This window comes from Panthera uncia, assembly GCF_023721935.1.
Source record: "Panthera uncia isolate 11264 chromosome B3 unlocalized genomic scaffold, Puncia_PCG_1.0 HiC_scaffold_1, whole genome shotgun sequence".
NCBI classification, from domain to species: domain Eukaryota; kingdom Metazoa; phylum Chordata; class Mammalia; order Carnivora; family Felidae; genus Panthera; species Panthera uncia.
The window spans coordinates 83,114,887-83,129,199 of NW_026057582.1; the positions used below are offsets into that span (position 1 = coordinate 83,114,887).

Genomic DNA, 14,313 nt, shown 5'->3' on the forward strand with positions numbered 1-14,313 from the left:
TTTAGTTGATTAGTACATAGTATTGAAATTCCTGGTTCATAGCATTTTCTATATTCAGCTTTCACATTTAATGTTAGTTTTCTAAAGTTGTACCAATTTACATTCAAACCAGTAGTGTAGGAGTGTTTAGTTGTTTCACATGCTTGCCAACTCTTGATATTTTCAGTCTATTTAATCTTACCTATTCTGGTGCCATATACTAATATCTCATGGTTTGGATTTTAATTTTCCTGATTATTAATAAGATTAAGCATTAGTTCCTATGTTTATTGGCCATTTGGATATCTTCTTTCGTGAAGTGCTTGTTCAGATATCTTGTCTTTTTCTATTGGGTTGTCTGTCTTGCTGATTTGAAGTTCTTTATGTATTCTAACGATCAGTTCTTGGTTGTATAGGTGGTAAATATTTTGTCCCCTAACTATAGTTTGACTTTACATTTTCTTTTTCTTTTCTTTTTTAGTTTATTTTATTTGAGAGAGAGCACATGCATATATGCATGTGAGCGAGGGAGGGGGAGAGAGAAAGAGAGAGAATCCTAAACAGGTTCCATGCTTGATCTCATGGAGGCATGAGATCATGACCTGAGCTGAGATCAAGAGTCCAAAGCTTAACTGACTGAACCACACAGGCACCCCTGACTTTTTTTTTTTTTTTTAGACGTTTATTTATATTGAGACAGAGAGAGTAGGAATGGGGCAGAGAGAGGATTCCAAGAGAATCCCGATGCGGGCTTGATCTCCCAAACTGTGAGATTGTGACCTGAGCTGAAATCAAGAGTCTGAAACTTAACTGACTCAGCCACCAGGGGCCCATGACTTTTCATTTCTTTCTTTCTTTCTTTCTTTCTTAGAAAGACTTAGGACTTAGGATCAGGTCATGATCTCACAGTTTGTGAGTTCAAGCCCCACATCCGGCTCGCTGCTGTCAGCACAAAGCCCACTTCAGATCCTCTGTCCCCCTCCCTTTGTCCCTTCCTCACTTTTGCTCTTTCAAAAATAAAAATAAATTTTAAGAAATCCTTATCCCAAAGTCATGAAGATATCTGCCTGTATTCCAAAAGCTTTGTTTTACCTCTTACATGAAGATCTATAATCAAATTGGAAATTGAGTATGTGTTTTTCTTATTCTGTAAGGCTCTCCCATTAACCCAGCACTGTTTATTGAAAAGTCCATCCTGGGGCACTTGTGTGGCTCAGTCAGTTAAGCATTGGACTCTTGTAGCACCTGGGTGGCTCAGTCAGTTAAGCATCCCACTCTTTTTTTGTTGGTTGGTTTTTAATTTTTTTTAATGTTTGTTTATTTTTGAGAGTGAGAGAGAGTGCAAATGGGGGGTGCAGAGAGAGAGGGAGACACAGAATCTGAGCTGTCAACACAGAGCCTGACGTGGGGTTTGAACCCACGAACCATGAGATCATGACCTGAGCCAAAGTCGGATGCTTAACCAACTGAGCCACCCAAGTGCCCCATAAGCATCCCACTCTTGATTTCAGCTCAGGTCCTGATCTCACAGTTGTAAGTCCCACTTTGAGCTCCATGTTGGGCATGAGGCCTGCTTGGGTTTCTCTCTGTCCCTCCCTCTCTTCCCCTCCCCTACTTGTGAGCTCTCTTTCAAAATAAATGAATAAACCTGAAAAAAGGAAAAGACCATCCTTTATTACTCTGCAGTTTCATCTTTTTCATAAATTATGAATGTTTGCATTCAGGTGATTCTGATATTTAGCATTATCATAGATACACATTATGCTGAACCTGCCATCTAAGAGATCTGCACCTGAAATAATCAAGAACAAATGGTCATCTCCGCTGGGGCACCTGGGTGGCTCAGTGGGTTAAGCTTCTGACTTTAGCCCAGGTCATGATCTCATGGTTTGTGTGCTATCAGCACAGAGCCAGGAGCCTGCTTCAGGTTCTGTGTCTCCTCTCTCTGCCCCTCCCCTGCTTGCTCGCTCTCTCTCTCTCTCTCTCTCTCTCTCTGTGTCTCTCCCTCTCAAAAATAAACATTAGAAAGAATAAATGGTCATCTCAAAAGAAGACATACATATGGCAAACACACATGAAAATGTGCTCAAATGACTAATCAGGGAAATGCAAATCAAAACCACAATGATACAGTATGTCAGAATGGCTAAAATTAAAAACATAAGAGGGACTCATCTGACTCTTGATTTTGGCTTAGGGTATGATCTCACTGTTGGTGGGATTGAGCCCCACTTCTAGCTCTGCACTGACAGTGCAGAGGCTGCTTAGTATTCTCTCTTTCTCTGCCCCCCTCTGCTTGCACTTGCTCTGTCTCTCCCTCTCAAAATAAACTTAAAAAGGAAGAAAAGAAATAGGGGAGCCTGGCAGGCTCAGTCAGGGGAGCATGTAACTTTTGTTCTCACAGTTGTTAATTCGAGCCCCACGTTAGGTGTAGAGATTGCTTAAAAATAAAATCTTAAAAAATAATAGCAACAAGTGTTGGTGAGGATGTGGAGAAAAAGGAACCCTCCTGCCCTGTTGGTAGGAATGTAAATTAGTGCAGATACTGTGGAAAACAGTATAGCGGTTCCTCAAAAATTGAAAATAGAAATGCCATATGATTCAGTAATTCTACTACTGGGTATTTACCCAAAGAAAACAAAACAAAAAAACCCTACTAACTTGAAAAAATATGCACCCCAATGTTTATTGCAGCATTATTTGCAATAGCCAAGATATGGAAGCAACCCAAGTGTCCATCCATACATGAATGGATAAAGTGGATGTAGTATGTATATGTGTGTGCGCGCGTGTGTGTGTGTGTATATGTATACACACACGGCGCGCACACACACACACACACAGTGGAATATTACTCAGACTTTAAGAAGATCTTCCGTTTGCAGCAATATGGGGGGACCTAAAGGGTACTATGCTGAATGAAATAAGTCCTACAGAGAAAGACAAGTATGCTATGATTTCATTTATATGTGGGATCTAAAAAACAAAAATAAACAAAAAGCAGAAACAGACCCATAAATACAGAGAACAAATTGATGGCTCCCAGAAGGGAGGAGTAGGATAGGCAAAATGGATGAAGGTGAATGGGAGGTGCAGGCTTCTAGTTATGGAATAAATCACAGGAATAAAAGGTACAGCGTAGGGAATATAGTCAGTGGTATTATAATAGTGTTGTATGGTGTCAGATGGTAGCTATACCTGTGGTGAGCTTAGCATAGTATAGAGTTGTCAGATCACTACGTTGTATACTTGAAACTGATGTAACACTGTATGTTAACTATATTTCAATTTTAAAAAAAGGAAAAAGAGGGACACCCGGGTGGCTCAGTCGGTTAAGCGTCCAACTTCAGCTCAGGTCATGATCTCCCACTCCGTGAGTTTGGGCCCCACGTCAGGCTCTGTGCTGGCAGCTCAGAGCCTGGAGCCTGCTTTGGATTCTGTGTCTCCCTCTCTTTCTGCCCCTCCCCTGCTCATGCTCTGTCTCTCTCTGTCTCAAAAATAAATAAAAACAATAAGTAAATAAATAAATACATAAATAAATAAAGGAAAAAGAACAAATGGTCTTTTGTCCATTCTTGAAGAATGGAGATTTCATATGTGTTATCCTTTGAGTTAAATTAATCCTGATTTAAATTGTCCAGATTGTTTTGGTGTGATTTAAGTTCATTTATTCTTGTGAACATTAAGACTTTTCACTCTTACTAACACCTCTGAAGATCATGAAAAATTTTTGTTCTCAGTTCTTTTCAACCTGAGCAATCTTAACTCTTTTATCATAATAACCTGACTAGGTATAGGCCTATTGCTCATATGGAAGATTTCAGACTGAGCAGGGTACTTGAATGTTATTTATTCACTTAGGCATTCACTGAAGTCTGGAATGATTAAAATGGTGATATTTAAATTTCAAATTTCATACATTCCTATTATAAGCAGAATATGTGACTACAAGTTATCCTTGGCTAAGATGGGAAGTATGTCTCTCATTTCAGTGCACTGTCTTATCACTGGCTTATGGATAGTCATTCTGTACCTTCGTTTCACTCCTGTCCCACCACCCCCAATCCCTACTTGCTGGAAGGGAACAATGGAATAAGATTCGGCCCCTACCTTCCTACCTATGAAGCAGGGGAGCTGGGGATATAGTTGGTCTAGTTAAGCTGTGCATCGTTATGAAGCAGACTAGTTCTGGCTCCTCCTAAACTCTTTTTGATACAACTAGCTAGGTGGAAGGGAAAGGGTGATGAAATATATGTTCGTTTTCCTGCCGTGGGTAGGTCAGTGATTAGACCAAAAGCCTAACAAATAATTCTTCAGAGATTTATTGCAAAACTAAGTTTACAGTTCTGTACTCTCTGGCCGTCTGTATTTTTCAGTATTGAATGCTGAGTAATGGCTATGCAAATGCAGCTTGAAGCAAATGCAGATACTTCAGTGGAAGAAGAGAGCTTTGGCCCACAACCTATATCTCGATTAGAGGTATGTGCTTTGTTGCTAATTTTGAGATTATAATGCAGGATTAGTGTCTTCTACCTGTTGGGAGAAATCACAGGTTTTACATGAACCATTGGTTTATTGCCTAAGGCCAAGACCTAAATTGGAGTTTTTAGAAATACTGTGAAGGATCCTGTGGAAAGCTTAACATGGTTGCTAAGCATGTCTGGCCAGATCTCTTTTGTTAAGAATTCTTCTACTTTATCATTTTTCTTTCTCAGAGTTGGGTTGTCAAAACCTAAGGAGTCTATGGGTCCCATGATGGAGTCTCTGTGATGTTTATACTACATATGAAATTGCTATCCAGGGAATTACAGTGGCCTGGGCCAGCTCTGCAGGGAAAAGAGAGGACCATTGTCTCTCCATTGACCCGTATCTGCTGAAGTTACTAGCAAGACAGCTGTCATGATCAGAGAGAAGCACTTGTGGTCATTAAGGTATAAGAGCCAAGCTCCAATTCAGGACTGCACAAGAGCATCAAGTACCAGAGCTGCGGCCTTGTACTATTTCTTCCCATTGTGCAGAGGCCCCGGTGTGAGTGCAGCTGACATAGGCTGAAAGAAGTAGGAGGGAAAGCAAAGAAAGCCTTCATTCTTCTCTTTACATATATTCCTGTCATCCCCAGCTAAGCTTCAAGACTCCAGAAGTTAATTTAAATAGGTTTGTGTTAAACATTACAGGGTTCAGAGTCAACTTTTGTTACCATGAGCATCCTTATACCCACACATGGGTTTTGCTTATTGCTTAAATATTAGTAGAGCTTGTTTCTATGGACAGATAATATTCTCTCCCCTCTCTCAAACCTTCCCTGACCTGCAAATACATGCATATTCTGCCATTAACCGATATTGTCTCAGAAGTCATGGTTTTGGTGACTAATAAAACTAAAGCTAACTTTGTAATATAGGGAGGAAGAGGTGCCTTTGGGTGGTTTGTTTTGAGAAGTGGTACAGGAGTCCCCAACCAAAAGTAATCCCCCTCCCTTTTTAATGAATAGAATTTATTGTCAAATTGGCTTACATATTGTTTTTCCCATTTTTAAGGTCAGTTGTTAGATCAGAGCTTTCCTGTCAATCATTTTTTATGTGTGCTTGACGTAGAAAACATTGGAAAACACCAATTTTAAGGTGGCCTTTTAGGACCCAGGGTCTTAGGGTTCATTTAGAGTCCCAGTCATAAAAGTTTGAGAGTTGCGGGCTTATACCCAGTGCCTGGGAGTTACTGGTTTGGTCCCGTTTCATGATGAGAATATGTACGTAGGATAGTGCTAGTTTAAAAATTTCTTTTCAGGGGCGCCTGGGTGGCTTGGTCGGTTAAGCGTCCAACTTCAGCTCAGGTCATGATCTCACAGACTGTGAGTTCGAGCCCCGTGTCGGGCTCTGGGCTGATGGCTCGGAGCCTGGAGCCTGCTTCCGATTCTGTGTCTTCCTCTCTGTCTGCCCCTCCCCTGTTCATGCTCTGTCTCTCTGTCTCAAAAATAAACGTAAAAAAAAAAAAATTAAAAAAATTTCTTTTCAGAACGAAAAGAAATGAATGAAAAATAGTTTGTTATTAAATACCTGATATGTAGAGCATACTTTTCACAGCTTTTGCATATAATATCACAGTTCTTCAAAATAGCTCTGAAATGGGTAGGGCCAATATCCATATTAGACAGATGAGGGAACTGAAGCTTAAATTTATCCATGGTTTTCACTTGCAGCAATGTGGCATAAATGCCAATGATGTGAAGAAATTGGAAGAAGCTGGGTTCCATACTGTGGAGGCTGTTGCCTATGCACCAAAAAAGGAACTAATAAATATTAAGGGGATTAGTGAAGCCAAAGCTGATAAAATTCTGGTAAGTACTGCTTATATGAGGCATTAGTGGGAATAGTACAAAAGGATATACAGTGAAAGGTGGCAGTGTTCCTCCTTTCATCCCTCATTGTGTCATCCTGGCCCCCTTTCCAGAGGTGACTGCATTAGTTAACTATATATATGCCTCCTTGCATAAATTGGGATTTTCTGTCAAGGAAATCGCAATTTCATGGTATGATACAAGTACTGCCAAATTGATAAGTTTGCGTTCCCACCAGCAGTCAGTGGTATGTACCTTATCTTTCTAGAAATTATGATCTCATGCCTTAGAAATATATTCATTAGTTTGTAACCACAAAAAGAGTTTCAAAAAATATTCATTGACATGTTCATGATATAAGAAAGCAGGCTAATAGAATGTCTAAGTGTATATATACATGGTTGATTTGTGTTTTTAAAAATGTGTGTATTTATGTATAACACATGCACAGAATAACTATATTAAAATATGTTATTTCTGGATGGTAAGAATGTGAGCTATTTTTATTTTTGCCTCAATTTTCTGAAGTTTCTGCATTTTCCATAATACACTTGTTTTACTTTCAAATAGAAAAACTTTATTCCTCAAATATTAAAGCCATGTTAATTAGGCTCTAAGTGTGTATAATCTGTTAGTTGACTAATCACAGGCAAGATTCTTTTTTTTTTTTTTTTTAAGTTTGTTTTGAGAGAGAGACCACATAATGGGGGAGGGGCATCAAGAGAGGGAGATCCAGAATCCCAAGCAGGCTCTGGGCTGCCAGCACAGAACACAGACAAGATTCTTTTATAATGATAAGAGAGTGTGATTTCAAATCATACTTTTAGTTTTGTTTTGTTTTTTAACCTTAATGACATAAAGGTGATTTTACTGGCTTAACAGAAATGAAGTAGTAACCTAATAATCCCTTATATAGCACTTTAACTTTGAAATCCCATCCCTTTCATATATATTCTCATCGGGCCTTCATAACAACACTGAAAAAGATAGGGCAAGTATTATCTCTTTTACAGATGAGGAAACTTAGGCACAGTGGTTCAATTATTTACCCAAGGTCATGCAGGCAATAGCAGAACTAAGACTGGAATCCAGTTATTTTCATCCTGTCCTATTCTGATCTTTTCTCATCTCTGTTCAGTGTCTTATAGCTACTATTAATTTTTCTTCATAATTCTCCATGATTACATTTTATTTTTTGCATTTATCCTTTGGTATTTATATACATAGTTTGATTAGCTTTACCGTTGAATTTTTTGTTTTGTTTTTTAATGTTTATTCATTTTTGAGAGAGAGACAGAACATGAGCAAATGAGGGGCAGAGTGAAACAAGGACAGAAGATTCAAAGCAGGTTCTGCATTGACAGCATAGAGCTGGATGTGGGGCTCAAACTCATGAACTCTTAGATCATGACCTGAGCTGAAGTCAGACACTTAACTGATTGAGCCACCCAGGCACCCCCTACCCTTGAAGTTTTTATAGCATAAAGTAAATATCTATAAAATTGTATTTTCATATTTATTTTGATTACTATTATAGTTTCACAGAAATTTTTCACTGAAAAGATATTCAAAGGCTAAAGATTCTTCAAGAAAAACTGCATCTTTTGTTATGGGGTAGCTTCAGTGTGTGTACTGCTATGTAACTTAGTCAAATGGACAATATCTGAAATTTGTGAGTACTTATCTCATACATTAATATGTACACAACCTGATGAATTCTGTTTTACTGGGTATTATACTAAGAGCTTTGAATTTTTTTTTTTTTTTAACGTTTATTTATTTTTGAGACAGAGAGAGAGCATGAACGGGGGAGGGTCAGAGAGAGAGGGAGACACAGAATTTGAAACAGGCTCCAGGCTCTGAGCGGTCAGCACAGAGCCCGACACGGGGCTTGAACTCACAGACCATGAGATCATGACCTGAGCCGAAGTCGAACGCTTAACCGACTGAGCCACCCAGGTGCCCCAAGCTTTGAATTTTTAAGCACTGGGAGGAATGTTAACTTCATTTCTTTAGACCATTCTGTAATAGTAATTCAGTCTGGGCTCAAAAATTATAATCCTTGGGGTGTCTGGGTGGCTCAGTCATTTGCGTTTCCGACTCTTGTTTTCAGCTTAGGTCACAATCTCATGGTTCCTAGGATCAAGCCCCCGCATTGGGCTCTGCACCGATATCTCAGAGCCTGCTTGGGATTCATTCATTCATTCATTCATTCATCCATCCATCCATCCATCCATCCATTCATCCATCCCCTCTCTCTCTCTCTCTCTCTGTCTCTGTCTCTCTCTCTCCTGCTCCTGTGTGCGTGTGTACTTTTTTTTTTTAATGTTTATTTATTTTTGAGACAGAGAGAGACAGAGCATGAACGGGGGAGGGGCAGAGAGAGAGGGAGACACAGAATCGGAAGCAGGCTCCAGGCTCCGCAAGATCGTGACCTGCGCTGAAGTCGGACACTTAACCGACTGAGCCACCCAGGCGCCCCGCATGTGTACTTTTTCAAAGTAAACGTTACAAAATTTTGTAATTCTTAATTTAAATCTTTAGAGGAATGATATTGCTATCTATGGAAGTATAAAGTTGTCATTTATTGTATTACTTAAATATGTTTGTTGAATTGGTAACTTAATTGGAAATAAGAGTTCTGAGCCCCTAATACCTTAAAGAGTGTTTATCATACTAAGCCAGTAGGTGTCTCTAAAGTCTATTTGTTTTTTTTTTTCTGGGCATTAATATTTGTGACAGAAAAAATCCTGACAGAATATTTGATTATGCCTGTCTGACCTTAGTTTTAGAAATCAAATTAATGTTTTGCTTTTGTGAAAACACAAATATAGACCTGTAATAAAGTGAAATAAGATATGCAGAATGATATAGAGATGAGTCTATTTTTCCATCCTCTCTGATTTCAGACATTTTATATTGTGAGCTTCTAGTGGGTAAAGATTAGTTGTGTTATTTGCTTTTAAAGGTTAAAGAAGGGGGGCGCCTGGGGGGCGCAGTCGGTTAAGCGTCCGACTTCAGCCAGGTCACGATCTCGCGGTCCGTGAGTTCGAGCCCCGCGTCAGGCTCTGGGCTGATGGCTCGGAGCCTGGAGCCTGTTTCCGATTCTGTGTCTACCTCTCTCTGCGCCCCTCCCCCGTTCATGCTCTGTCTCTCTCTGTCCCAAAAATAAATTTAAAAAACGTTGAAAAAAAAAAAAAAAGGTTAAAGAAGGGGCGCCTGGGTGGCTTAGTCGGTTAAGCGGCTGACTTCGGCTCAGGTCATGATCTCGTGGTCCGTGAGTTCGAGCCCTGCGTCAGGCTCTGTGCTGACCGCTCAGAACCTGGAGCCTGTTTTGGATTCTGTGTCTCCCTCTCTCTGACCCTCCCCCGTTCATGCTCTGTCTCTCTCTGTCTCAAAAATAAATAAACGTTAAAAAAAAAAAAATTAAAGTTTAAAGAAGATTTCTTCAGTCACTGTAACTCTTCCCTCCCATTTCTATTCCCCCAAAGTCTTTGAAATTCAGATTTTCACCAAGAATACCTACTATCATAGTGGAGAAAGGAAAATAAAATCCATTTTCAGTATATCTGTCGAAATGGTTGAGAGACAAAGATTTTGTGAGTGAAATAATTGATTCAGAAGGTGCAAAATTCTTAGGTGGTCTTTTCCACATTTCAAAGTTTATTTGTAATTGGCTTTTGTTGAACTATGTTCTCTTGATGTACTATGAACAGTGACAGATTCAGCACAGATATTTTTTGTTACATGTTTTTAAAAAATTTTTAATGTTTATTTTTGAGAGAGTGAGTAGGGGAGGGGGCAGAGAGAGAATGGGAGACACAGAATCCTTAGCAGGCTATAGGCTCTGAGCTTTTAGCACAGAGCCTGATGTGGGGCTCAAACTCGTGAACCACAATATCATGACCTGAGCTGAAGTCGGATGCTCAACTGACTGAGCCACCCAGTCGCTCCTATATATTTTTATTTGCTATTCTATGTCTCGTGTTCAAGAGTTTGGTAGTTCTTGGCTGTAGATTTAAGGGGGTACCTGGGTGGCTCAGTTGGTTAAGTGTCCACCTCTTGATATCAGTTCAGGTCATGATCTCATGGTTCTTGGGATCAAGCCTCAAGTCAGACTGTGAGCTGACAGCGTGGAACCTGCTTGGGGTTCTCTGTCTGCCTCTCCCCTGTTCGTGCACGTGTGCTCTTGCGCTCTCGCACTCTCTCAAAATAAATAAGCTGCTGAAACATTGCAAAAAAAAAAAAAAAAAAGCCTATAGATTTAAGATTTCACCTAGCACATACGAAAGTAAATTTATTATGTAAGTGTGAGAATAAAAGTAAAGTTCTCCAGATTAGGCATTTGCATGGTTTTTACTTAACATTTCACTGTTTACCATTCCGTTCCTGTAGGAGCTCATTGACTAGAAAATGTAGGAGTTAAAATGACAAACAGGGAAAGCATCTCCTGTGTTTTTTCCTTAGTATTTTGTTCTTCAAATTTTTAAGCTTACTGTAATGCTGAAATAATTTATAATGAAAACTCATATACCCACCACCTAGACTCTACCATTAACATTTTAATATATTTGACTTATCACCTGTCTGTTCATTGATCTATCCAGCAATCTGTCCATTTAATAGAAGTTACAGAAAGATCATAGAAAAAAGGAAAGAAGTTATCACAGACATAATTTAAGAAAATTTCCGGGGCACCTGGGTGGCTCAGTTGGTTAATTGCCCAACTTTAGCTCAGGTCATGATTTCATGGCTCGCAAGTTCAAGCCCCATGTCGGGCTCTGTGCTGACAGCTCAGAGCCTGGAGCCTGCTTCAAATTCTGTGTCTCCCTCTCTTTCTACCCCTCCTCTTCCCCTGCTCATACTCTGTCTCTCTCAAAAATAAACAAACATTAAAAAAATTTCCAGAGCTAAAGGGAAGCAGAAGTCTCATATAGTATGACCTCATGGAGTGTCAAGGACCCACACCTAGACATGTGAGTGTGAAATTTCAATATACCAATCATGAAGAGAAGATTCTGAAAGATTTCAGAGGGGAAAAAAAGCAACTCTAAAGGAACAGAAAATCAGAAAGACCACATTTCTTTTCAGAAATCTAGCAGGTAGAAGCTAGTAGAGCAGTGTCTTCAAAGTTCTAAGGGCACATAATTTTAACCTAGAATTCTGTTTGTAGCAGTTTTATTAATTATTCAGGCAGAATAAAACATTTTCAGCAATACAAGAATTCACTTTTTTTTTTTTAAGTTTATCTATTTTGAGAGAGAGAGAGAGAGAGAGCATGCATGCAAACAGGAGAGGGGCAGAGAGAAGGAGCAAGAGAGAATCCCAAGCAGGCTCTGCACTGTCAGTGCAAAGTGGGATATAAGGCTTGGACCCACCAACCGTGAGTGAGATCATGACCCGAGCCGAAATCAAGAGTTAGATGCTTAACCAACTGAGCCAGCCAGGCACCCCAGGAATACAAGAATTCAGAACATTTTTCTCGTATCCACTTTCTTAGGAAGGTACTTGATGATATTCTTTTAACAAAACGAAGGTGGAAAACCAAAGATCTAGGTTAGACTCCAACCTAAGAACTCAGTGGAGTGTCTTTAGACAGTAGTTAGTCTAGAGAGCAAAGACCCCAGTTTGGAAAAGAAAAGGAACTTCAGGCAGAAGGGTTTCAGTAGAACACATGGTAAAATTGAGAGGTCAGAAAATTTGAGAAATGATAAAATCAGAAAATACTAGAGAAAGACATGACTCAGATATAAAAGCAAGGTAAATGGAGCATGATTTTGAAACTGCTGGCATATAAAACAATTCATTTGAATTTGACAGCAGAAGCCTTTGAGGGACATTGAGTTGTTGACACTGGAACTTTAGTATTTCTAGTCCACCGTTTGATTCTGCAGTGAATAAAATTCACAAAGCTGTAATACAGACATTGTAATGAGTTTTCGAGTGAAATAGTATTAGACTTTTTCTTTGTGGAAAGTTGTTAAATTACAAGTTTAATGTCAGTACTTGCTATAAATGTATTCAGATATTTCTTTTTTTTGTAGTTAGACTCACACAGTTTATTTTATTGAATTTAGATTCAAGTTCAACTAATCACTGGTACCTTGACTTGGATTATTTTTCTAGTTTAGTGAGTTTTAATATTTAATAGTTTTTTAAATAGGAATTAGCCTATTTCATTAGTCACGTAATTTGTTGGCATAGAGTTATGATTTTGTAAGCTTGATAGTAATGTTGTCTCTTTCATTCCTGATTTGTGATGAGTCTTTTTATTTCTTTCTTTCTTTTTTATTTATTTATTTTTTTAATGTTTATTTTTGAGAGAGAAAGAGCACAAGCAGGGAAGGGGCAGAGAGAGAGAGAGAGAGAGAGAGACACACACACACACACACACACACTCTGAATCAGGAAGGGGCAGAGAGAGAGAGAGAGAGACAGACACACACACACACACACACACACACACACACACACACACACACTCTGAATCAGGCTCCAGGCTCCAGCACAGAGACTGACTCAGGGCTTGAACCCATGAACTGTGAGATCATGACCTGAGCTGAAGTCAGATTCTCAACCAACCGAGCCACCCCTAGTCTTTTTATTTTTTTCTTGATCTAACTAAAAGTTTATCAGTTTTGCTGATCTTCTCAAAGAACCAAATCCTGGTTTCATTGATTTTCTCTATTGTATTTCTATTCTCTATTTTATTAGTTTCTACTCTAATCTTCCTTTCTTCTGCTTGCTTTGTTTAGTGTACTCTTTTTCTGGTATCTTTAAGTGGAAGTTAGGTTATTGATTTTAGATCTTTCTTATAATACTGGCATTGATAGCTATAAACTTCCCTTTAAATTCTGCTTTTACTGCATTCCATAAGTTGTGGTATGCTGTGTCTTCATTTTCATTCACCTGAAAGTATTTTCCGATTTCCCTTGTCATTTCTTCTTTGACTCATTGGTTATTTAGGAGTGTATCATTTAATTTCCATTATTTATGAATGCATTTATTTTTAAATTTTGGAATTAATTGATAGATGGTTGAAGACTTACCAGTGACTGCAAAATAGGATTTAAATGTTTTCAACCTCGACAGTATAAGAGAAAAGGTACAGGTGACAGAGATGGTAAAGTAGATATGGAGGGAGAAGAGACTGAAGGGCACATGTCCTCATTTAACAAAGTAGAAAGTTAAGAGAGAAAGTCTGGTTGATGGAACAGGAAAAGAGGACTTAAATATATTGTTGGACTTTGTGCCATATTGTCACATTTGTCATTAAGTCAGGCGAAGTACATATATGTTGGTCTGTAATAGTTTTTTGTTTTTTTTATTTATGTGGATGTATTATTTGAATTAGTAATTTCAAAATTAATCTTCTTGGAGTCCCTAAATTAGTTTATCCTTTAGTTGCCAGAAAGATAAAATAATCCTAGAACTAGAACTATTAGTATTTTGATAACTTTTTAAAGAGAAATCATTCTAGAAATGTTATTAGATGTTATTTCATCCCGCTCTATGTCTGGTTCTTGTTTTATTAATAATAAACATATTTTGTTGATTTGACATTACTTAATTTTCCCAGACTGAGGCAGCCAAGTTAGTTCCAATGGGTTTCACTACTGCAACTGAGTTCCACCAAAGGCGATCAGAGATCATACAGATTACTACCGGCTCCAAAGAACTTGACAAACTACTTCAAGGTATGGTAATCCCTTATCCTCTGTTGTAAACTACAGTTAGCAAAGCATCCAGGTCACAGAACAAAACTAAAGTATTTGGGTAGAATTCGTGTGTTAGATATGATTAAAAGATAAGAGAACTATCCACATTGAAGAAGTAAGACTGCTGTAGGGTGGGACCTGAGTTACACAAATTGTCTGCCAATTAATTAGTTCAGTTTCCATTTAATACCACATTCAGAGGGTAAGCTCCCCCTGCCTAAAGAATTAATTATAACCTACTTTAACACAAGGTTGAAAATCTGATAACTAAAACACTCCATG

General features: G+C 38.7%; 1 protein-coding gene across 3 annotated transcripts in view; it reads left to right on the forward strand.

Annotated features, from left to right (window-relative positions):
• The window catches only part of RAD51 (RAD51 recombinase), a 33,919-nt gene that overhangs the window by 1,644 nt on the left and 17,962 nt on the right, over nucleotides 1-14,313 (forward strand). For all 3 annotated transcript variants that reach the window (XM_049613363.1, XM_049613361.1, XM_049613362.1), the window contains exons 2-4: nucleotides 4,356-4,458; nucleotides 6,176-6,313; nucleotides 13,893-14,010. In XM_049613363.1, the coding sequence (XP_049469320.1) occupies nucleotides 4,372-4,458; nucleotides 6,176-6,313; nucleotides 13,893-14,010 (343 nt within the window). In that variant the 5' untranslated portion in view covers nucleotides 4,356-4,371. The remainder of the gene's footprint in view (nucleotides 1-4,355; nucleotides 4,459-6,175; nucleotides 6,314-13,892; nucleotides 14,011-14,313) is intronic.